This window comes from Ornithorhynchus anatinus, chromosome 1 (genome assembly GCF_004115215.2).
Source record: "Ornithorhynchus anatinus isolate Pmale09 chromosome 1, mOrnAna1.pri.v4, whole genome shotgun sequence".
NCBI lineage: Eukaryota > Metazoa > Chordata > Mammalia > Monotremata > Ornithorhynchidae > Ornithorhynchus > Ornithorhynchus anatinus.
This window is the reverse complement of record NC_041728.1, coordinates 147,816,004-147,841,145: the sequence shown is the minus strand read 5'-3', so window position 1 is coordinate 147,841,145 and position 25,142 is coordinate 147,816,004. Positions and strand designations below refer to the sequence as shown.

The 25,142-nt window shown below is 45.6% G+C and overlaps 1 protein-coding gene across 5 annotated transcripts in view; it reads right to left on the bottom strand.

Moving 5' to 3' along the window:
• Positions 1–25,142, bottom strand: part of ATP11B (ATPase phospholipid transporting 11B (putative)) — a 146,921-nt gene that overhangs the window by 80,257 nt on the left and 41,522 nt on the right. For all 5 annotated transcript variants that reach the window (XM_029073628.1, XM_029073637.1, XM_029073620.1 and 2 more), the window contains exons 2-4: positions 14,050–14,166; positions 6,508–6,597; positions 1,684–1,764 (exon numbers count right to left, since the gene is read on the bottom strand). In XM_029073628.1, coding sequence (XP_028929461.1) covers positions 1,684–1,764; positions 6,508–6,597; positions 14,050–14,166 — 288 coding nt within the window. The remainder of the gene's footprint in view (positions 1–1,683; positions 1,765–6,507; positions 6,598–14,049; positions 14,167–25,142) is intronic.

Below are 25,142 nucleotides of genomic sequence, written 5' to 3'. Positions count from 1 at the left end.
TTACAGTCTAGAGGGGGAGTGAGACAATAATATGAATTACAGCTATGAACATATGTCCAGTGGGGGCGAGGTGAATAAAAGCCATGCATTCAAGTGAACTAACTCTCATCTAGGTGTTTTTCCCAGTGCTTAGTATAGTGCTCTGCATGCAGTAAGCTCTGAATGAGTACGATTCATACTACTATTTCATCAGGAAAAATGTGCATTCCATCCGCTTGAGGCTAACGATTTTTATTCCACTAAACATCCTCAGTGATAGTGGAAGAGTGCAAATTATAACAAATTATTTCTCTGGCTAAAATCGATTACAACTGTGTCAGAAGTCAGGAGATGGGTTGAACGGACTCCAGAGGTTTCTTCTAAATCTAGTTGCTTTCATTTTACGCACACTCATTTATACATTAACTATCAAATGCTATAGATTTATTTATAGCCCAAATTCACTTTCCACATTTATTTTCAGTTTTCCAAGAAATTAATATAAATTTTGATTTTGACCGTCATTTGAGATTTGCTCTCATTTTTTAATAATCCACACCAGCATTCATGTCCTAAAATCATTCTGCGACCTAATCAAACAACTAGAGATTACGTTATGACACATTTTCTGCTTAGTCCCTACATTCTCCGAAGCAAGGTCTGAGGACTGTTTTTAGACTCTCCCAAGTACGCCAAGAGCAGAATATTGATTGGCCAAGATTTTGATGAGAACCAAAGTTCAAAAGAAAATGGTTGTTAAAAGTCACATAAAAGTATCGTGAAGATTCTCTGGCTGCCGGATATTGAGTGAGATAGCCTAACTTAATTTTGTAATATTACAGGAAACAATTAAATTTGCTTCTTTATAGATATCGTGCTCAGGATCATTATCATTTTATCCTCACGATCATCGAAACGTTTACTGAGCCCCCATTTGCTAAACACTGTTCTAGGCGCTTTATGCAACAATAGAAGGCAAGATCCTTACCCTTAAGGAATTTATAGATTCATAGGAGAGACAAGAAAACACTAGCTGCCGACATACATAAGATAAAAACAAAAGCAGGTAACTAAGTAACTGAAAGAGATCATATCTCCTCCAAAAGGCCTCCGCGATTAGGCCCTCTTTTCATTCATTCATTCAATCGTATTTATTGAAGGCTGACTGTGTGCAGAGCACTGTACTAAGCGCTCGGAAAGTACAATTTGGCAACAAATAGAGACAATCCCACCCAACAACTGGCTCACAGTCTAAAAGGAGGGAGCTTTTCCCCAGCTCGCTCTCCCTTCTGAGTTGTCCAAGCATTTGGATCTGTGTATTTGCTCCTTAACCTCACAGCACTTATGTATAGATATCTTTAAATTATATATCATAAAATATTTATATTAATGTTGGTCTCCCCGTCTAAACTCATTGTGGGCAGGGGTCGGTCTATCACATCTGTGGCACTGTGCTCTTCCAAGTTCTTAGTAAAGTGTTCTGCACAGAGTAAGCATTCAATATAGACCGCTGATGATGATGATGTGAATAAATAATAAACAGAATTCTACATAAGTGATTAAATGACTTGGTAGGATAACACGCCCTGACATGACCAGGAAGGTGGGAAATACACACCAATACAGCATCCTCTAAAAAAATCCCAAAAAACTACTTCTGACTTAATTTATGGCAGTGACGGTGATAAAGGAACAAATCCATACCTGCTTTATGGCTGTTACAGTTATCACAAAGAACAGTGGAAGCCCACTAGTAACGGGACTGGTAGGAGTATCAATCATAAGCTGGAAAATATAAAGGATAGTAAGGAAATATTATACGCAGTTACATTTTAGGATCGTGTGCTTTCGAACAACTGTACGTGCATTCATTTTACAATTAATGGGAACCCCAAATTCAGATTACTCGAAGAATACACAATCACCATCTACTGGGACAAACGGAGGATCTTGGATATCAAGTGATGGGGCAGGGATGGTGTCTACAAACTCTACTGCAGGGCTCTCGACCAAGGGTTTGGGTCAGTGCTCTACGCATAGTAAGTGCTCGACAAATATCAGTGATTCATGGATTGTTCTGCCTTTGTGGGGGCCCAGACGTTAACAAATCTCCGACGGAAAGCCCTGGTCAGTTTGAAGAATCTTGTGTCGGATCCAACTGAACCGGTGCTGACACCAACTGAGCACTGGGACGAAGAGACCAGAAGTGCCACTGCTCCGAGGGGAGCCCAAAACCAGAGTGGGCTAGTCCACAGAGCGCGGGCTTGGGAGTCGGACGGATGTGGGTTCTAATCCCGACTCTGCCACGTGTCTGCTGGGAGACCCTGGGCAAGTTACTTAACTTCTCTGGGCCTCAGTGACCTCATCTGTAAAATGGGGATTCAAACTGTAAACAGGGATTGTGTCCAACTGATTTGCTTGCATCCAACCCAGAGCTTAGTACAGTGGCTGGCACATAGAAAGCGCTTAAATACCTTTTTTTTTTTTTTTTAAAAAAAAAGGGCCTTCATCCTCACTCCCCAAAAGGATGCTGTTCACCACAGGAACAGTTCCATAAGCAAGGCCATTGGGACCATAGCCATGTGCGGAGGCCTTCCAAGTTCGAAAAAGGAAGGAAGGTCAAAGGACCTAGGGGCAGGGAAAGGAGAGAGAAAAATAAAGGGGATGGGTCCAAACCTAACCCAAACTCAACCAAGTCTTTTTTGTCCCGGCCTCCAGACTCGGGCACGGAGTGTGGACTTGACCTTTCCCTGAATGCCCTTAACAGCCCTTGATAAGGACAGTATCTGATTCTAGGGGGAAAAAAAACCCTTTTGCTATTACTGAAGCAGCACGGTCTAGTGGAAAGGGAACAGGTTTGGAAGTCAGGGGACCTGGGTTATAATTCTGGCCCTGCCCCAGCCCTGTTGTGGGATCTTAAGCAAGTTACCTCTCTTGTCCCATCTGCAAAATGGGGATGCAATACTACCTATTGTCTCTCCTGCTTAAGACTGAGAGCCCCACGTGGAACAGGGACGGTGCCTAATTCTATGTTTTCCCCAGTCTTCGGTACACTGCTTGGCACATACTATGCAATTAAACATCACCATTATTATTATTACTGTTGCAAAAGTCAAACAACGGTTTTATCTCAATAAAGTCTTTCGTGCTACTTGTCAATCAACAGAAGATGATTGTGCCCAACTCTGAACTAATACAACACATCTCGTGGCTCAGGGGAAAGAGCACAGGTCTGGGAGTCAGAGGTCATGGGTTCAAATGCCAGCTCTGCCACTTGTCAGCTGTGTGACTTTGGACAAGTCACTTTACTTCTCTGTGCTTCAGTTACCTCATCTGTAAAATGGGGATTAAAACTGTAAGCCTCAAGTGGGACAAGCTGATCACCTTGTATCCTCCCAGTGCTTTGCACATAATAAGCCCTTAACAAGTGCCATCATTATTAGCTTCTGAATTTCAAAACTGCCCCACCTTTCAAAAAGAAAAACACTGGAATAAAAATTAATTAGAAGTTGACCATATACTTAATCAAGTATATCGATGCCGGTCTGGGTAAGAAAATTCTAGTCAGAAGGATTAAAATGGATTTAAAACAAGGTGGTAAAATAAGTTACACTTTATTTTTTTAAAGCTATCAATTTGACAACATGATGCTGTGTCAAAGCATACCAAAAATTATACTCGCGCTACACAAAAATAAGTTTTCTTTTCGTGATTTGAAGAGCTCTCAACTCAAATTAGCAGTGTATTTGGACAAAAATGATTTCAAATTTACCAAAAGACTATGTGTCACAAATGAAAGACATAAAAGAAAATATGTAAAAAATTAAAAACCAGGTCACATACTTGGACTGAATCAAAACTGCCAGCATGCCCCTAATCAGTGATGTTTCCATTTCCCTAAAATTATTTAGAGGTGCCCTCCTGCACCAAAAAAACCTAGAGAGAGTAGGCTAATACTCTTGGTTGCCTAGAAACAATTATTTTTTTAAAGCAACTCTGGACACTTGGTGGAGACCAGAAAGCCAGAATGTTTGGTTAATAAATATCAAATTTAACGAGCACTTACTATCTGCAGAGTACTTGGGAGAGGACAATAAAATTCGACACATCATCCTTGCCCTCAGTGAATCCAACCATGGTACTTACTGAGCGCTGTACTACGTGCTTGGGAGAGTACAATACACTACCGTTGATAAGCGTAATCCCTCCCCACAAGGAGCTAACAGTCTAGAGCAGGAGAGACATTAAAATACATTTCTCGAGACTGTAACATGCTTACAGTCTAGAGGAATGTGTCTACCAACTTGAACTGTACACTCAATAAATACCTCTGATTACAGGAGGGGGGGAAATAGGAGGGTATAACGTACACAAGGAGTTCACAGTTTAACAAAGTAACAGATACTAAAATAAATTTCAGGTGAGAAAGCGTGGACAATGAGTATAAAGATAGAGCGCCGTGTGAATTCCTCAGGGAGGAGCTGATGTGGAAGTACTGAAGTAGCAGTTGGAAGGAAACATATGATAGGAAGATGAAAGATTAATCAGGAAAGACCTCCTGGAGATAGGATTTCAGAAGGGCTTTGGAGATGGGGAGAGCAGAGGTCTGCCAGATGTGAAGTGGGAGGGAATTCTAATAACGATGGCATTCGTTAAGCGCTTACTATGTGCCAAGCACTGTTCTAAGTGCTGGGGGATTACAAGGTAATCAGGTTGTCCCACATGGGGTTCACAGTCTTAATCCCCATTTTACAGCTGAGGTAACTGAGGCCCAGAGAAGTGAAGTGACTTGCCCAAAGTCACCCAGCTGACAAGCGGCGGAGCCGGGATTAGAACCCATGACCTCTGACTCCCAAGCCTGGGTTCTTTCCACCGAGCCACGCTGCAGAAGGGAAGGTTTGAGCAAGCCACATTCATTCATTCAACCGTATTTATTGAGCACTTACTGTGTGCAGAGCACTGTAGTAAGAGCTTGGAAAGTACAATTCAGCAATAAAGAGAGACAATCCCTGCCCACACCGGCCTTACAGTTTAGAAGGGGGGAGGCAGACATAATAATGTTGGTATTTGTTAAGCGCTTACTATGTGCAGAGCACTGTTCTAAGCGCTGGGGGAGATACAGGGTAATCAGGTTGTCCCACGTGAGGCTCACAGTCTTCATCCCCATTTTACAGATGAGGGAACTGAGGCACAGAGAAGTGAAGTGACTCGCCCACAGTCACACAGCTGACAAGTGGCAGAGCCGGGAGTCGAACCCATGACCTCTGGCTCCCAAGCCCAGGCTCTTTCCACTGAGCCACGCTGCTTCTCATCAAAACAAGTGAACAGGCATCAACATAAATAGAATTATAGACATATACACATCAAAACAAGTAAAGAGACATTAATATAAATAAATAGAATTACAGATATATACATATATACACAAGTGCTGTGGGGTAGGGAGGGGGATCGAGCGAAAGGGAGCGAGTCGAGGGGAGGGAGAGCTGAGGAAAAGGGGGGCTTAGTCCGGGAAGACCTCTTGGAGGAGGTGAGCCTTCAGTAGGGCACTGAAGGGGGCTGGGGGGGAGAGTAAGATTGTCTTACTTATTGTAAGGACGGATGGCGTTCCAGGCCAGAGGTAGACGGCAGGATAGGTGAGATTGAAGCACAGTGAGAAGGTTAGCAGCAGAGGAGTGGAGTATGCGGGCCGGGATGAAGGAGAGAAGGGAGGTGAGGTGGGAGGGGGCAAGGCGATGGAGAGCTTAGAAGCCAACTGTGAGGAGTTTTTGCTTGATACAGAGGTCGACAGGCAACCACACTGGAGATTTTCAAAGCAGGGGGTGTGACATGCCCAGAACGTTTCTGTAGCAAGATAATGCAGGCAGCAGAGTGAAGTATAGACTGACTGAACATGAATGAGGCACAAGGAGTAGGATGGCTTAGGAAGAATGGAGGGAAATGGAGTGTTGTGAGACAGTAGCGCAAGGTAAGTCAGCAGGAGAGGATTCCTTGTCCAATGGTCACGAGCATCTGTTGGACGTGGAAAGGAATGGGCCACCGTTATCATTTCCACGCTATCATTTATTGTGTATGATCTGGCCTACCTCTGCTCTCCCCGTTTTCAAAGCCCTTCTGAAATCCTAACTCCAGGAGGTCTTCCCTGATTAATCTTTCATCTTCCCAATCATATGTTTCCTCCCAACTGCTATTTCGGTACTGCCACATCACCTACTCCCTAAGGAATTCACACCCCTCTCTATCCTTATATTCAGTGTCCACGCTTTTTCACCTGAAATTTATTTTGGATCGTTGATAGGGATTGTCTCTGTTGCCGAATTGCACTTTCCAAACGCTTAGTACAGTGCGCCGCACACAGTAAGCGCTCAATAAATACGACTGCATGAACCTATCTGTACCTGACTCCACGTGAAGTACTGACAATTCTGCCAGTAGAGCAAGCTAACGGAAATGAGGCATTTTCCCCTTCAACATACAAAATTTCAGTAAATATTCACTACAACTCATGATATAGCATATAACACTTACCTGAACCAAAAATATAATAAGAAAATAAAAATTTGCTACTCTTCTGAACTGTTCAAACAAATTTTTGGGAACAAAATTCCACACAGTATACTGCAAAAGAGAAAAAACAATGAATGAATTGTTAAAATTTTACATTTTGAAATTGTTAAAACCAATTAATCAGCAATCCAGAAAAGGACAGCCCGAAATCTCTTTCAACAAGCTCATAAATAAATACGCAACATTTTCAATTATTCATCAATCCATAATAATCTTATGGATTCTCCATGCATTTAATTTTCACTAAATTACAACTCAAAAGCACTCGTGAGGTTCAGAACTGCACAGCCAAGTAAATACAGATAAACATTATGGCAAGTGGCTACTGATCAATAGTTGGAATGACTCACAGAGGGAATTAATGGGTTTCAAATTTTTCTCCAACAAAGGGGAAGTGACGACTACGTTAACTGAAAAGCTGCTCCAAGAATACAAATGGCTTGAAAGATGATATGGAATTGTGCATGGCCAAGTGAGACCGACTAATTAGAAGTGGTGGTTCTAAAACCCAAGAAATCTATGAAGTGGAAGTATTTTAGGTAATCGGTGAAGAATAAAGGTTAGGCTGAATGAGCACCAATTCTCAAGAGAAATCATGAGGTACGACGGAGGCTGCAGAATTTATCTTTACAATTACTCTGGTTTGAATTAACAAAAGAGGAAAAGGAGCAGCATGGTCTAGTATAAAGAGCACGGATCTGGGAGTCAGAGGACCTGAATTCTAATCCTGGCTCTTGCTACTTCATTCATTCAATCATAATTGTTGAGCGCTTATTGTGTGCAGAGCACCGTACTAAGCACTTAGTGCAATTCAGTAAGAGAGCAAGACAATCCCTGCCCATGCTTGACTGCTGCGTGACCTTGGGCATAGCACTTAACTTCTTAGTGCCTCAGTTGCTTCATCTGTAAAGTGGGAATGAAATACCTGTTCTTCCCCAAATCAGACTGTGAGCCCCATTTGGGAAACAGACTGTTCAAGCCGATTTTCTCGTATATATCCCAGGGCTCAGTACAGTGCTAAATACATAGAAACAATTACATCCCACAAACCCAAACTCTGTGCTTAGTAAAATGCTACATACATAGAAACAATTACATCCCACAAACCCAAACCCTGTCCCGCCCCGTGACTTTACCATCACTGTATTCTGGCCACCATCCTTCCTGACTCACAAGTCTGTAACCTCGGCGTTACCCTAGACTCCTCTCTCACATTCAACCCACATATTCAATCCATCACCAAATCCTGCCGGTCTCACCTTCATAACTTCGCTAAAATCCACCTTTTCCTCTCCATCCATATTCATTTATTCATTCAAACAGATTTATTGAGCCCTTACTGTGTGCTGAGCGCTGTAATAAGAGCTTGGAATGTACAATTCGGCAATAGATAAAGACAATCCCTGCCCAACAATGGGCTCACAGTCTACAATTATTCATCTTATCCCACCTGGGTTACTGCATCAGCCTCCTTGCTACCTCCCAAACTCCTGCCTCTCCCCGCTCCAGGCTATACTTTACTCTGCTGCCCGGATCATTTTTACAGAACAAAAACGGCCTGGACACGTCACCCTGGTCCACAAAAACCTCCAATCGTTGCCCATCCACCTCCCTATCAAACAGAAACTTCTCTCCATTGGCTTTTATAGCAAGCACTCCGTCAGCTTACTCCCTCCTACCTCACACCTCTCCTTCTCCAACCCAGGCCGCGCAATACGCACTCCTAGTGCTAACCTTCTCACTGTGCCTCAATCTCACCTGTCTCGCTGCCGACCCCTGGCCCACGTCCTGTCTCTGGCCTGGATCACCCTCCCTCCTCTAATCTGACAATTACTCTCCCCGGTTCCCCGGTTTCAAAGCCTTATTAAAGGCACATCTCTTCCAAGAGACTTCCCAGACTAAGGCCCACTTTTCCTCATCTCCCACTCTCTTCTGCATCACCCTGACTTGCTCTCTTTGCTCTTTCCCCATCCCAGCCCCAATGCATTTATGTACATATTTACACTTATGTACATAGAGAAGCAGCATGGCTCAGTGGAAAGAGCCCGGGCTTGGGAGTCAGAGGCCATGGGTTCGAATCCCTGCTATCCTATTTATTGAGAGTTACCGTGTGCAGAGCACGGTACCGAATGCTTGGGACAGTAGCGTGGCTCAGCGGAAAGAGCCCGGGCTTCGGAGTCAGCGGTCATGGGTTCGACTCCCGGCTCTGCCACTTGTCAGCTGTGTGACTGTGGCCAAGTCACTTCACTTCCCTGTGACTCAGTTACCTCATCTGTAAAATGGGGATGAAACCTGTGAGCCTCACGTGGGACAACCTGATTACCCTGTATCTACCCCAGCGCTTATTACAGTGCTCTACACATAGTAAGCACTTAACAAATACCAACATTATTATATCTGTCACTTTATTTTCCTCTTTGCTCTTCCCTACTCCCAGCACCAAAGCACTTATGTACATATTTGTAATTTTGTTTATTTGTATTAATGCCTGTCTCCCCTCTAGACCGTGAGCTCGTTGTGGGCAGGGAATGTCACTGCTTATTGCTGTATCCTACTTTCCCAAGCGCTTAGTACAGTGCTCTGCACACAGTAAGTGCTCAATAAATATGACTGAATGCATTTCCTCCTGCCTTCAGGACATCTCTTTGAATGTCCCTCCACAACCCCAAACTTAAGATGTCCAAAACAAAACTCACATTCCCACCCAAACTCTGTCCCCTCCCTGACTTTCCCATCCCTACCGACGGTTCCACCAAGCCCATAACCTTCGTGTTATCCTCAACTCATCTCTTTCATTCAACCCATATAGTCACATATTCAATCTGTCACCAAATCCTGTTGACTCTACCTTCGCAAGATCACTAAAATCCATCCTTTGTTCTCCAAACTACCACATTAATCCAAGCACCTACCTTAAGGCGCCTCGATTACTGCATCAGACTCATCGCTGCCCTCCCTGCCTCCTGACTCTCCCCACTCCGCTCCATACCTCACTCTGCTGCCTAGATTTTTCCACAAAACAGTCAGTCCTAATTCCCAAGAACCTCTAGTAATTGTCCACCCTCCCCCGAATCAAAGAGAAACTCCTTTCCATCAGTTTTAAAGCACTCAACCACCTTGCCCCCTCCTACTTTACTTCACTGCTCTCCTACTACAACCCAGCCTGCACACTTCACTCCTCTAATGTCAACCCACTCACTCTTCCTCCATCTCGTCTATCTCACCACCGACCTCTCGTCCGCGTCCTGCCTCTGGCCCGGAACATTCTCCCTCTTCAGAGCCGACAGACGATCCCCACCTTCAAAAACCTATTAAAAACACATCTCCTCCAAAGGGCCTTCCCGGACTAAGCCCTCTTCTCCCACTCCCTTCTTTCATTCATTCAATCAATCACACTTACTGTGTGCAGAACGCTATACTCTGTGCTCGGGAAAGTACAATACGACAATAAACAGACATATTCCCAGCCCACAACCGCCATCATCTTGCACTTGGATTGGCTCCCTTTATTTGCCCCTTCCCCAGACCCACAGCACTCATGTTTATCATGTTTGAACATGTTAATGTGTTTATGTTATAATTCAACATTATTATTATGCATATACCCCCAATTTATTTATATTAATGTCTGTCTCCCTCTCTAATGATAATAATGGTATTTGTTAAGCGCTTACTATGTGACAAGCACTGTTCTAAGCAATGAGGTACAAACAAGGTAACCAGGTTGTCCCACCTGGAGATCACAGTCAATCTCCATTTTACAGATGAGGGAACTGAAGCACAGAGAAGCACAGAGAAGCCCAACGTCACACAGCAGCCAAGTGGCCGCGCTGGGATTAGAACCCACGACCTCTGACTCCCAAGCCCCTGCTCTTTCCACTAAGCCATGCTGCCTAATAATAATGGTATTTGTTAAGCGCTCACTTTGTGCCAGGCACTGTACTAAGAGCTGGGGTGGATACAAGCAAATCGGGTTGGACGCAATCCCTGTCCCGCATAAGGCTCACAGTCTTAATCCTCGATTTGCAGATGAGGTAACTGAGGCACGTAGAAATGAATTGACTTGCCCAAGGCCACCCAGCAGACAAGTGGCAGAGCTGGGATCAGAACCCACGACCTTCTGACTCCCAGGCCCACGCATGCTCTATACACTATGCAGTGCCTCCTCTAGACTGTGAGCTCATTGTGGGCCGAGAATGTGTCCGTTTATTGTTCTGCTGTACTCTCAATTGAGTTCAGTGCTCTGCACACAGTAAGCGCTCAATAAATACGACTGACTGACTGACTGACCGACTCGAGTTGGACAGGGCCTCGAGGGTGAACTGGAATCAGCCTTGGCCCTGCCCTGGCACGGCAGCCTGGCCGTAGGGTGGAACCAGAAGGTTATCTGTGCCAGCTGCAGCCCGCCCAGCAAGCCTGACGAGTTGCCTGGAGGTGACGGACGACAGATGGAACGGGCCCTGCGAGGACAGGTGCTCCCCAACAACGGGCTCTCTGAGGACAGGTGCTCCCCAAGAACGGGCTGTCTGCCTGGCCCCAATCGCCTTCCCATCTCCCCACTGTGTCGGTGTCACTGTTTTTCCTTCTCCCAGACCCTTCTGGGGTTGTTTTCTGAGCGCTATTTTGATATTTTAATTCCCAACCCCTGGGAGCCCCTCCCACGATAAGTCCCGGCGCTCAGAATTAAAAGGCGGCACCGCGGATGCCGATATCTTTCGGCAACTACCGTGACTTCTCTAGATTGTAAACTCATTTTGGGCCAAGAACGTGCCTACCAACGCCGCTGTGCTGTACTCTCCCAGGTGTTTAAGTGCAGTACTCTGCAGTAAGTGCTAATAAACACCATTCATTGATTACACTAGAAATTATCATTCAAACTGCACTTACAGTTGGGAAAACAAATTCAGTGTACACTTTTAGATTCAAATTTATGGACTCTGGATTCAGTGGTATTTACTGAGTGGTCACTGTGTGCAGAGCACTACTAATCCCTTGGAAGAGTACAATACAAGAGCTGGTAACCCACAAGGACCTTATCGTCTGGAAGGAATCGGGGGGAGGAGTTGCTTCTCCTCCAAGAGGTGCTACTGCTGCCTGTTTACTTGTTTTGATGTCTGTCTCCCCCCTTTTACACTGTGAGCCCATTGTGGGCAGGGATTGTCTCTCTTTGTTGCTGAATTGTACTTTCCAAAGGCTTAGTACAGTGCTCTGCACACAGTAAGCGCTCAATAATTACGAATGAATGAAAGAACTGGCTTGAACGAGTAATAAAAGGGGTCTACAGTGTTCCATTGCACTTTTCCCTCAAGAAGAGAGTTGGAGCGTAGAGGCAAAAATGTGCACTCAGGTCCACTGAAACACTGTAAGCAATGGAGCTTATTAATGTCTGCGGAGAACGGGCCAACTGGAAGGAATGGAAGGTCATTTGAACTTGTCTGTTAATGCTCAGGTCTGATGCTTAACTTTCTCTTTGCCGTCTTTTTTTTTTTAATGGTATCCGTTAAGCGCTTACTCTGTACCAGGCACTGCGGCAGGCACGAGCTAATCAGGTTAGACACAGTCCCTGTCCCACATGGGGTTCCCAGTCTTAATCCCCACTTTCAGATGATTTAACTGAGGCACAGAGACTCACCAAGGTCACACAGCAGACAAGTAGCAGAGGCGGGATTAGGGCGGCTGAGAGGATCAACCATGAGTGATAGAAAGTGGACTGAATAGCGGGTTCACAAGAAAAACACCAAGATGGGTGCGAGAGGACGGGACGGCCAGGGAAGGGGGAAAGGGATATAATTGTGGTATTATGCACTTACTGCATGCCAGGCACTGTACTAAGCACTGGGGTGGATATGGGAAAATCAGGTAGGACACAGCCCCGGCCCCACACAGGGCTCCCAGTCTCAATGCCCATTTTAAAGATGAGGTAACTGAGGCCCAGAGAAGTGAAGTGACTTGCCTAACGTCACACAGCAGACAAGTGGTGGACCGGTACACAAAATCTGACAGAATACAGCGTTGTAGAGTGAAGAAGGAAGAGAAAGAAAAAGGGGCTGTACACTCATTAAGGACAGGGAAGGTCTCTGTTATACCGTTGGGCTACACTCTCCCAGTAATAATAATAATGCTGGTATTTGTTAAGCGTTTACTATGTGCTGAGCACTGTTCTAAGCGCTCGGGTACACGGTAATCACGTTGTCCCACGTGAGGCTCACGGTCTTAATCCCCATTTTACAGATTAGGTAACAGACACCGAGAAGTTAACTGACTTGCCCAAAGTCATCCAGCTGATGGGTGGCGGAGCCGGAATTAGAACCCATGACCTATGACTCCTAAGCCCGTGCTCTTTCCACTGAGCCATGCTGCTTCTCGCACAGCCCTGAACACAGTAAGTGCTCAATAAATGTAACTGATTGATTGGGGAAATAGTAGAATGCCTGCAAAAAGAAGGGGACGGTAGTGAAAAAGATGGGAATAAAAGAGTGGGAAGGGAGAGAAAAAGAAAGAGCGGGGACAGAAAAGAGAGGGGGGAGAGAAAAGAGACGGGGGAGAGGAAAGAGGGGGGAGAGAAAAGAGACGGGGGAGAGAAAAGAGACGGGGGAGAGGAAAGAGAGGGGGGAGAGGAAAGAGAGGGGGGAGAGAAAAGAGACGGGGGAGAGAAAAGAGACGGGGGAGAGGAAAGAGAGGGGGGAGAGAAAAGAGACGGGGGAGAGAAAAGAGACGGGGGAGAGGAAAGAGACGGGGGAGAGAAAAGAGACGGGGGAGAGAAAAGAGACGGGGGAGAGAAAAGAGACGGGGGAGAGAAAAGAGACGGGGGAGAGAAAAGAGACGGGGGAGAGAAAAGAGATGGGGGAGAGAAAACAGCAGGGAAGGAGAGAAAGAGAGAATGGGAGAGAGAATTAAAAAAAGGGAAAAGCAAGGTTGAGTGGGAAGGAGGATGCCTAGGTCTATTTAGGACACTGGATGGGATCAAAATTTGGTCCCAAACATTCTTTCCTTGCCCAGCGATCTCAACTATGAATTGCAATGGGTTCTTAGCCCACCCCTTCAGAGTCCAGGGCTCTAAACGGAGGGGGTCCTTTTTTCATCCTGGAGTGGAATCAAGAGGCCTCCTTGCATGCCATCCTAGGTCACCTATCGCTCAGTTATCAGAAGACAGCTCAGTTCTGATCATTTTCAATATCTGAGAGCTCACTCTGTCAATTTGGCCAGTTTATAGAGGGGAGATCAACTGGGCAGGGACTTAGATAAAAGATTGCACTTTGTCAATTCATTTTTACCTCAGAGACAATTTAAAGACAATCCGATGGTATGAGCTGCATTCCGAACGGTTTTCTAGATAATTATTCTGTCATCAGCAATCCCTTTCCCCACTCCTACATTCACAGCCAAAAGATCAACTTTAGGCCAGCAAAAGTAGACCTCCTAAGACCACACAGTAAAACCCCTTCGCTAAGGTACACTGCACTTAAGTGACATATTTTGAACGATAAAGATGCGAATCCTTACCTTAGATGATATGATTCTGTTATCTGCAAATTTCTGTGGAATGTAATGGCCGTACTGAGGAAATCGATTTGCTATGTAAATAGTTCTTGTGTCACTTTGATGTGGTGGGTCAAAGCCCTAAGAGGGGGAAAAAAAGAGAACACGGTCAACAAGATATTCTCTAAATATAAGAATTAAGATTCAAGTTCTTAACCGAATATAACTCACATATTTACTGTCACCAAATCCTGTCAGCTCAACCTTCACAACATCGTTAAAATCCATGCTTTGCTCTCCTTCCAAACTGTTACCATGTTAATCCAAGCACTGATCCTATCCTTCCTTGGTTACTCTATCAGCCTCCTTACTGACTTCCCCGAGTTCTGTCTCTCCCGACTCCAGGCCACTTCACTTTGCTGCCCGGATCTTTTTCCTGCAAAAACGTTCAGTCTAATAATAATAATAATGTTGGTATCTGTTAAGCGCTTACTATGTGCAGAGCACCGTTCTAAGCGCTGGGGGAGATACAGGGTAATCAGGTTGTCCCACGCGAGGCTCACAGTTAATCCTCATTTTACAGATGAGGGAACTGAGGCACAGAGAAGTGAAGTGACTTGCCCACAGTCACACAGCTGACAAATGGCAGAGCCGGGAGTCGAACTCATGACCTCTGACTCCGAAGCCCGGGCTCTTTTCCACTAAGCCACGCTGCTTCCCCACTCAAGAATCTCCTCTGGACGCCCACCCGCCTCTGCATCGAACAGAAACCCCTTAACATCGGCGTTAAAGCACTCGCTCTGCCCCCTCCTACCTCACCTCGTTACTCTCCTACTGTAACCCTGCTGCACACTTAGCTCCTCTAATTCATTCAACTGTATTTATTGAGAGCTTACTGTGTGCGGGGCACTGTACTAAGCGCTTACAACAATCTACTCACTGTTCCTCAAACGCAGTTATCTTGCCACCGACCTCTTCCGCACCCTGCCACTGGCCTTTCTCTCCCTTCTGGCCTCATCGCATCCATCAGACAATCACTCTCCCCACCTTCAAAACCTTATTAAAAGCACATCTCCTCCAAGAGGCCTTCCCTAAACTCTAATTTCCTCTTCTCCCACTCCCTTCTGTGTCACACCCTTTATTCAGCCTTTCTACAGTTGTCCCATAGCACTTAGGCACATATTCTTTTTTTATTTACTTATACTAATGTCTGTCTCCTTCTTTAAAGGTATTTGTTAAGCACATACTATGTGCCAGGCACTGAACTAAGCGCTGGGGTGGATACAAGCAAATCGGATTGAGCAGTCCCTGTCCTCACAGTCTTCATCCCCATTTTACAGATGAGGTAACTGAGGCCCAGAGGAGCGCCCAAGGTCTCACAGCAGACAAGTGGCAGAGCCGGATTAAAACCCATGACCCTGTCACTCCACTCCATGCTGCTCCTGTAGACGTAAGCTCGATGGGGGCTGGGAACACGTCTACCAAGTCTGTTATATTGTACTCTCCCAAGTGGTTAAGACAGTGATCTCCACACGGTAAGTGTTCAATAAATACAACCGATTAAGTCAAATACTTTTTTGCCGGCTTTTCGTTCACAACAGTTAAACCAAATCCCTAACGGAAAGGCTGCCAAGGCCTACCCTGGCTTCTTTGGTAGCAATCACAACCGTAATATCTTCCTGTGATAACTTAAATGCATACAAAGACAGTAAATGACTACATGAGTTCTGGAGGACCGTTCTAGCCCTATGATTTTTAAAAAAGACGATCTTAGATGGGCAGATTTTCTCCTGCTCACATCTCCTCCTAGAAGCCTAAGCCCCCTAAGTCTTCATAATCCCTACTTGCTCTTCCTTCTGCATCACCTGTGCACTTGAATCTGAATCCTTAAGACCTTGATAGTCTCTTCCCTCTCAGCACTCACGTAGCTACTTTATATATCCTGCCATTTCCCGTTTGTAATTTATTTCCACGTCTGTCTCCCCCTCTAGACTATAAGCTCCTTGTGGGTAGGGATTAATTATAATAGTAATAATAATCATATTTGTTGAGTGCTTATTGTGTGCCAAGCACTGTTCTAAGCACTGGGGTAGATACTAAGCACTGGGGTAGATACAAGGTAATCAGGTTGTCCCAGGTGGGGCTCACAATCTCAATCCCCATTTTACAGATGAGGGAACTGAGGCTCAGAGAAGTTAAGTGGCCTGCCCAAGGTCACACAGCAGACAAGTGGTGGAGGTGGGATTGCAACCCACGTCCTCTGACTCCCAAGCCCGGGCTCTTGCCGCTAAGCCACGTTGATTGTGCCCACCAACTTTCATTCATTCAATAGTATTTACTGAGCGCTTACTATGTGCAGAGCACTGTACTAAGCACTTGGAATGGACAATTCGGCAACAGATAGAGGCAATCCTTGCCCAGTGACGGGCTCACAGTTTAACAACGCTAAAGTACTGCACTCTCCCAAGCATTTAGTATTGTGCTCTGCACACAGTAAGCGCTCAATCAATACCACTGGTTGACTGGAGTTCAAATGGGTCAAGCAAACCCGGGATAAAGAGAGTGGGTCATGAGATCGAAGGTCTCTATAAGGAAAAGGTCAGTTTTGCAAGAAATTGGGCCATTATGGCATGCTCTGATTTCCCCGGAATTTTTCGAGCCGAAAAAAAAAAATACCAGCTCACCTCACATTCAGCAATGCTTACTAAATGTGTTATGGCTCAGCGTTGTCTGCCCGTAACCACAGACTGCACCGGTTCTTCTTCCCGGTTGTGTCGCCATGCCTGCTGCTGGGAACGGCAATTTGGCTGACACAGTACGGATAATTCGCTGCAAACCCGCACCACTAACGCAAAAACAATCCAAGTGAATGCCCTTCCGGCCCTAGGGGATATCTTTCCTTTCTTTCGGGGCCCTCAAGCTCGTTATGGCCAGGGAACGTGTCTGCTAATTCTCTCGTACCGTGCTCTCCCAAGCACTTGGTACAGAGCTCTGCACATAGCAGGCGCTCAATAAATGCCACTGATTGATCTTTTCAGAGCTGTCTAAGGATCAGAAAAGGTGCCCTACGATATTGCCACGGACAGACCGTGCAGATGTGCGTGAGCGATTCTCTCTCAAAGACACGCACGTTCTTGGAAGCAGTCTCCAGAAGACTTCTCGACTACTAGAAAAAAACACCCCGCACCACTACAGGATATAATCTTGTCTAAAAATGGAGTCATTTCAACATAATGTCCAGAAGCTTCTGGGCTCGAGGTTTGGATGGAATTCATGCTAAACAGACGTTTGTTATTTCTTAATCTTTCCTAGTTAAGAAAGAAAATTATTTAGCAACATCTTAGTCATGTCTGAAATCGGATTACTAAACATGAAACAGATCCCCTTCTTCTGTAATGAGTTTCATGATTTAGAACAACATGTTCCCCAAAATAAATACCAGTATTGGCGCTGATTAGAAAAACTCACCATATATATTGGAAGATATGGAACTGAGTGTGATGAATGGCTGTTGACCCAAACCATCACACCTCGGGCTAGTTTTGTACTCCCTCAGTAATATGGATGAGGAGATAACAACAGTAGCATGGTTATTTACTAACCGAACAACACTTATAATCAATTAATCAATGGTATTTATAGCACTTACTATGTGCTAAAGGCTTGGGAGAGTACAACAGAATAAGGGGGCACGTTCCCCGTCCGTAAAGAGTTTAGAGACTAGAGGGGGAGACAAGCAGTGATATACATAATTTCTTTTACTGTATAATTTATATATCGCACTTGCTTGTAAACTCATTATGGGCACAGAATGAGTCAGCTAATTCTCTTGGACTGTACTTTCCCAAATGCTTAGAGCAGTGCTCTGCACACAGTAAGCACACAGTAAGCACTCAACCAATAGCACTAATTGGTGCAATGCACTGTACTAAGTACACTAAGTGCTTGTGAGCTGCAAAACAGAGTGACGTGAGCGTACAATTTACTGGGGGAGACAGACAAAATACTTACAAATGATCAGGGGAAATTACTGAATGTACAACTGAATGAACGTAAAGGAAACAGTGCTGAGGGTGGGTGCAAATATATTCATAAATGTTGGGGAATCATGGTATTCGTTAAGCGCTTACTACATGCAGGTATTGTACTAAGCGCTGGGATGGCTACCGGCAAATTGGGTTGGAGACGGTCCCTGTCCCTCATGGGCCTCACAGAATCGACCCCCACTTGACAGATGAGGTAACTGAGGCACGGAGAAGTCCAGTGACTTGCCCCAAATCAGAGAGGAGACAAGTGGCGGAGGCAGGATTAGAACCTATGACTTTCTGACTCCCAAGCCTATGCTCTATCCATTAGGCCACGACCTTGTTGATCTAGAGAGAAGCAGTGTGGCTTAGTAATAATAATAATAATAATGTTGGTATTTGTTAGGCGCTTACTAGGTGCAGACCACTGTTGTAGGCGCTGGGGGAGATACAGGGTCATCAGGTTGTCCCACGTGAGGCTCACAGTCTTAACCCCATTTTACAGATGAGGTAACTGAGGCACAGAGAAGTTAAGGGACTTGCCCACAGTCACACAGCTGACAAGGGGCAGAGCTGGGATTCGAACCCATGATCTCTGACTCCCAAGCCCGGGCTCTTTCCACTGAGCCATGCTGCTTCTCTAAATACTATTGATTTAAATAGTATAGAAAATAAGTCAACATGAACAACGTATAAGTACGAAGGTGGTAGGTGGGAGTATATGACCCATGAGGAAGAAAAATTCATCGGCAAAGTCCCCAGTTGGAAGTAGGAGTCGAGGAGTGCTCAGTACAGCTTTCTGCACACAGTAACCGCTCAACAGGGAAGCGGCAGAGCCTGGTGGAAAAAACCCCCAAGCCTGGGAGTCAGAGGACCTGGGTTCTAACCCAGGCTCTGGCAGTTGTCAACTATGTCACCTTGGGCAAGTCAGTTAACTTCTCTGGGCCTCACTTTACTCAACTGCAAAATAGGGATTCAAAACCCGTTCTCCCTCCTACGTCGACTGTGAGCCCCATGTGGGACAGGTAATGTGTCCGAACAGATTAACTTGTATCTAATCCAATGCTTAGACCAGTGTTGGCCGTGTAGTGAGCCGTGGGAATACCAAAATAAATAAATAAATAAATAAGTAGATGAAAACCACTGAATAGGAGGGCTTTGAAGATGGGGACATTTGTAGTTTGATGGAGTTGAAGTGGGGGAAGGGGTGGGAGGATCCAGACACGACAGAGGGTGATAGAGGGATCTGAAGTAAACAAGCTGAAAAAGAGACAGTGAGCAGGTCAGAATAAAGACTGCGATGGGAGAAGAAAGTTGATAGATACGAGAGGGAAAGCTGTTCCAAGTGCCTTAAAGACAGGGGTCAGGAGTTTCAGTTAAATACAGAGAAGACGGGGAAACTATCGAAGATTATCTGAGGAGTGGAGCGAGCCGTACAAAACAACATTTTAGGAAACCGATTCAGGCGGGGGGAATAATCATTTAATAAACCAATTCACTCATTCAATCGTATTTATTGAGCGCTTCCTGCGTGCAGAGCACTGCAGTAAGCACTTGGAAAGTACAATTCAGCAACAGAGAGAGACGATCCCTGCCCACAACGGGCTCACAGTCTAGAAGTATTTAATACCTGGGACAGTAGAAAAGATTTCAGACAGATTCCATCCCTCAAGAGCTTCCAAACTAGGAGGGGAGACAAATACTAAGACAAATTATAGGTAGGGGAAGGAGCAGAAGTGAAAGCTTTAAAGACATGTACGCAACTGCTACGGGTGAGAGGGGTGATGAGTGACTATCCACTATGAGTGGCTGAAGTAGCAGGAGGAGTGGGGCAAATCAGGTGAGGAGATTGATTTATTAGGGAAGTCCTCTTGGAGGAAATGTGATCGAAAGGGCTTTGAAGATGGAGAGAGCAGATGGGAAGGGAGAGGGAGTTCCAGGCCGGAGGGACGGGGTGAGCAGGAGGTCAGCAGCAACAGAAAAGAATGAATTCTAGTGAGGAGTGGAGTGTGAGAGCTGGGGTGTGGTGAGAGAGGAGTGAGGATATAAGGAAGGGTGAGAGCTGGCTGAGGCTTTGAAGCCGATGGTCAGGAGTTTCTACTTGATTTGGATAGGAGAAGTAGCATGACCTAGTGGAAAGACTCCTAGTGGCCTGGGAGTCGGAGGACCTGGTTTCTAATCCCCGCTCCACTGCTAATGTGCTGTGTGACCTTGGGCAAGTCACTTCTCTTCTCAGTTACCTCATCTGTAAAATGGTGTTAAGACTATGAGCCTCATGTTGGACATGGACTGTGTCCACCCTGATTAGCTTGCACCTACTCCAGCGCTTAGTACAGTGCCTGCCACAAAATAAGCACTTAATAATGATGATAATGATGGTATTTATTAAATGCTTATTATGTGCCAAGAACTGTTCGCTGGTGGGGAGGGGGACTACAAAGTAATCAGGTTGTCCCACGTGGGGCTCACAGTCTTAATCCCCACTTTACAGATGAGGTAAATGAGGCACAGAGAAGTTACGTGACTTGCCCCAAGTCACACAGCTGATAAGTGGCAGAGCCGGGATTAGAACCCACCACTTCTGACTCCTAAACCCGTGCTCTTTCCACTAAGCCACGCTGCTTGGAGGCAGGGAACGTGTCTACGAACTCTGAAGGATTGTAATAATAATAATGTTGGTATCTGTTAAGCGCTTACTATGTGCAGAACACTGTTCTAAGCGCTGGGGGAGATACAGGGTGTTCAGGTTGTCCCACGTGAGGCTCACAGTTAATCCCCATTTTCCAGACGAGGTAACTGAGGCACAGAGAAGTTAAGTGACTTGCCCACAGTCACACAGCTGACAAGTGGCAGAGCCGGGAGTCGAACCCATGACCGCTGACTCCGAAGCCCGGGCTCTTTCCGCTGAGCCACGCTACTGTCCCAAGCATTCGGTACCGTGCTCTGCACACGGTAACTCTCAATAAATAGGATTGACTGATTAAAAGAAAAGTAACCGCTCAATAAATATGATTGATTGATTAACGATGGGAGGTTTTTTGAGGCATGGCAGCAGAGTGTAGTATGGACTTGAGAGTCTGGAGAGGAAAGTAGCTAGAGACAGAGAAACAAGGGAGGAGACTGATACAGTAACCAGGATATGACAAATGATGAAGACTGTTAAGCTGGAGAGGAGGGGGGTACACGAAGTCCTCCAATAATAGGTTGCCTATCAACCTCTGCCCAAAACAAAAACTTCTCACTCTAGGCTTCAAGGCTCTCCATCACCTTGCCCCCTCCTACCTCTCCTCCCTTCTCTCACTGCTCTCTGCCTCTCACCTCCTCACCGTCGACCCCTGGGCCACGTCCTCCCGCGGTCCCGGAACGCCCTCCCTCCTCACCTCCGTCAAACTCATTCTCTTCCCCTCTTCAAAGCCCTACTTAGAGCTCACCTCCTCCTGGAGGCCTTCCCAGACTGAGCTCCCCCTTTTCCCTCTGCTCCCTCTCCACCCCCCCTCACCTCTCCTCAGCTAAGCCCTCTTTTCCCCCCTTTCCCTCTGCTCCTCCCCCTCTCCTCTCCCCTCAGCGCTGTACTCGTCCGCTCAACTGTATATACTTTCATCACCCTATTTATTTTGTTAATGAGATGCACATCGCCTTGATTCTATTTATTTGCTATTGTTTTAATGAGATGTTCATCTCCTTGACTCTATTTATTGCTATTGTTTTTGTCCGTCCGTCTCCCCCGATTAAGACTGTAAGCCCTTCAAAGGGCAGGGACTGTCTCTATCTGTTACCGATTTGTACATTCCAAGCGCTTAGTACAGTGCTCTACACATAGTAAGAGCTCAATAAATACTATTGAATGAATGAATGAAAGTTGGTGGGCACAATCAACGTGGGTTCAAGGACACGTGTGAAGGAAAAACAAGTAGGAATTAGCGAGAGATGAGACAAAATGAGGAGTCCAAGATAATAGCAAATTTGTCCATTTAGGATACACAAAGGACAGCGGTGTTCGATCTGGCTCAGTCATTCAGTCGTATTTATTGAGCACTTACTGTGTGCGGAGCACTGCGCTAAGCACTTGGGAGAGTACAATAAAACAAAAAACGATTCAGGCGGCAGAGTGAAGTATGGACTGGAGTGGGGTGAGACGGGAGGAGAGGAGGTCACCGAGGAGGCTGATGCAGTAATCCAGGAGGGACAGGATGAGTGATGGTATTATCACGGTAGGGGTTTGGATGGAGAGGAAAGGGTGGACTTGAGCGATGTTGTGAAGTTGGGACTGACGGGGGAAATTTAGAGGAAGAAGTGGATTTGGGAAGGAAGTTGAGTATAGTTCTAGGAAGCAGAGGGGGATAGCCATGTGGCTATGTGCTGGAGGCGAGGATCTGCAGAAGGTTGGAGGTGGGACTGAAGTCATCCACAAAGAAGAGGAAGCCACACGGAAGCCATGGGAGCCGATGAGTTCTAAGGGAGGGAACACAGAAACTAGAAATGTAGGGGGTCCTGGAATAGAGCTTTTGGGGACAACCACATTAGGAGGTAAAAGATTCAGGAGGAGTCAGGGGGAAAAAAAAAGTGGGAGAGTGAGGAGAAAAGAGAAGTACTGTGGCTCAGTGGTAGAGCAAGGGCCTGGGAGTCAGAAGGACCTGGGTTCTAATGGCAGCTCCGCTACAATCCTGCTGTGTGACCTTGGGCAAGTCACTTCACTTCTCTGGGCCTCAATTACCTCATCTGTAAAATAGGGATTAAGAGTGTGAGCCTAGTGTGGGACAGGGATTGCATCTACCCTAGCACTTAGAACAGTGCTTCACACATAGTAAGCAATTAAGTGTCATTATTAGAACTATTATTATTATAAGCCTGCAGGTAAGACTATTGAAAATGATGGAAGGGAACATGAGTGAATGAGTCAACACCTAAACACAATGCAGTAAGGGGTGCTTCATGAAATTAAAATAAAAACAAAAACAACTAAAAACATTACATATAGCATTTAGCTATTTTGTGTCAGTCACACAGACTGACCCAGCAAATAGATGAGAAATTCAGAGAAAGCAACTATAAACGAATCTCCAAATCAAAACCACAACAGCAATACGGTAATCACAGGATTGCTTTTTAAAGTGATTTCCCTTACACAGTTGAAGATGAACTCCCTTAATGAATTCAATCGTATTTATTGAGCGCTTGCTGTGTGTCGAGCACTGTACTAAGCGCTTGGGAAGGTACAACACAACAATAAACAGCGACATTCCCTGCCCACAACGAGCTTACAGTCTAGATGGGGGAAGAAGGGATATACCCAGGCGCTCATAAAGCATATACAGGAATTTCACTTAAAAAAATCACCCTGGTTAATAGTGCCAATAATGTGGTGTGCTTTCAAACAACCCTTAACCCACGCAAGATTAAAAAGTACTGCAAAACATGGACTCCTTATTTCAGCACTTTTCTTGGAGCGGCATTTACTTCTGTTAACGGAGTCAGCACTCAACTGCTCTGCAAGGAAGTGCCTCGAGGCTGAGCGGCTCAATAGATTTTGGCTTGGGCGAGCACTTCCTGCGACACTGCCAGATCAATTACTCTAGAAAGCTTCCAGACTACTCCTCACCAAAGACACGGGGATCTCAGCTTTGGTGGGGAGATGCTGCTGCTGGGGATGAAGGTATTTGTCAGAGACATGGCCTTAATGGAAAGAGCACGGGCCTAGGAGTCAGAAGACCGGGGTTCTAATCCCGGCTCTGCCACTTGCTTGCTGTGTGACCTTGGGCAAATCTCTTAACTTCCCTGTGCCTCAGCTACCTCTTGTGTAAAATGGGGGTTCAATTCCTGTTCTCTTTCCTACTTAGATTGAGAGCCCCCGGGTGGGGCAAGGACAGTATTTGATCTAACCCAGTACTTAGAACAATTCTTGGCACATAATAAGCACTTAATAAAAATCACAATTATTATAACGGTTTGCCCAAGGAGATGAAGGAGTGCCTCTTCACATTCGGATGAGCAACGGATGGGCGATACCCTAATGGTCAAGAGGGAAAAAGGTTTATCCTACCACCACTCGATCTTTCTTCTCTGCACGGATAAGCCACTGGCACTTCAAGCTCCATATGCACAAAACTAAACATCTTCTCGTGTATTTTTTTTATGACATTTGTTAAGTGCTTACTAGGTGCCAGGTAGTGTTCTAAGCGTGGGGGTAATCAGGTTGGACACAGTCCATGTCCCACATGGGCTCAGAGCCTCAATCCCCACTTCTCAGGTGAAGAAAGTGAGGCACAAAGAAGTTAAGTGACTTGATTAAGGTCACACAGCAGATGAGTGGTGGAGCTGGGATTTAGAACCCAAGTACTTCTGGTTTCCAAGCCCGTGCTCTATCCACTAGGCCAGCCTGCTTCCCTTAGTCCCCAAATCCTTTCTTCCACCTAGCTTTCCCATTACAGTTGATAGCACCATCATCTTCCCAGTCTGTAAAGCTGGTTTCTCCCTCTGTTTCAACCCCCATACTCAAACTCAATCAACCATATTTATTGAGCGCTTACTGTGCGCAGAGCACTCTAAGCTCTTGGGCGAGTACAATACGACAGAATCGTAGACACATTCCCTGCCCACAGTGAGCTTACAGTCTACAGGAGGACTTGTCGCTAAATCCTGTTGGTTTTTCCTCTACATTTCCTGGACCCATCCTTCCAACTCCTAAACCTCCAAGCTGGTCCAGGTACTTTTCATATCCCACCTTCAATCAATCATATTTATTGAGAGCTTAACTGTACACTGCACTAAACGCTTGGGAGAGTACAACACAATATAACAGACATTTCCTGCCAAAACGAGCTTACATTCTAGAGGGGGACACAGATATCAATATAAATTACTTAAAAATCACCTCCTCCAAGAGGCCTTCCCAGACTGAGCTCCTCTTCCCCCTCTACTCCCGCTGCCATCCCCCCTTTACCTCTCCGCAGCTAAAGCCTCATTTTCCCCTTTTCCCTCTGCTCCTCCACCTCTCCCTTCCCATCCCCACAGCACTGTACTCGTCCGCTCAACTGTATATATTTTCGTTACCCTATTTATTTTGTTAATGAATTGTACATCGCCTTGATTCTA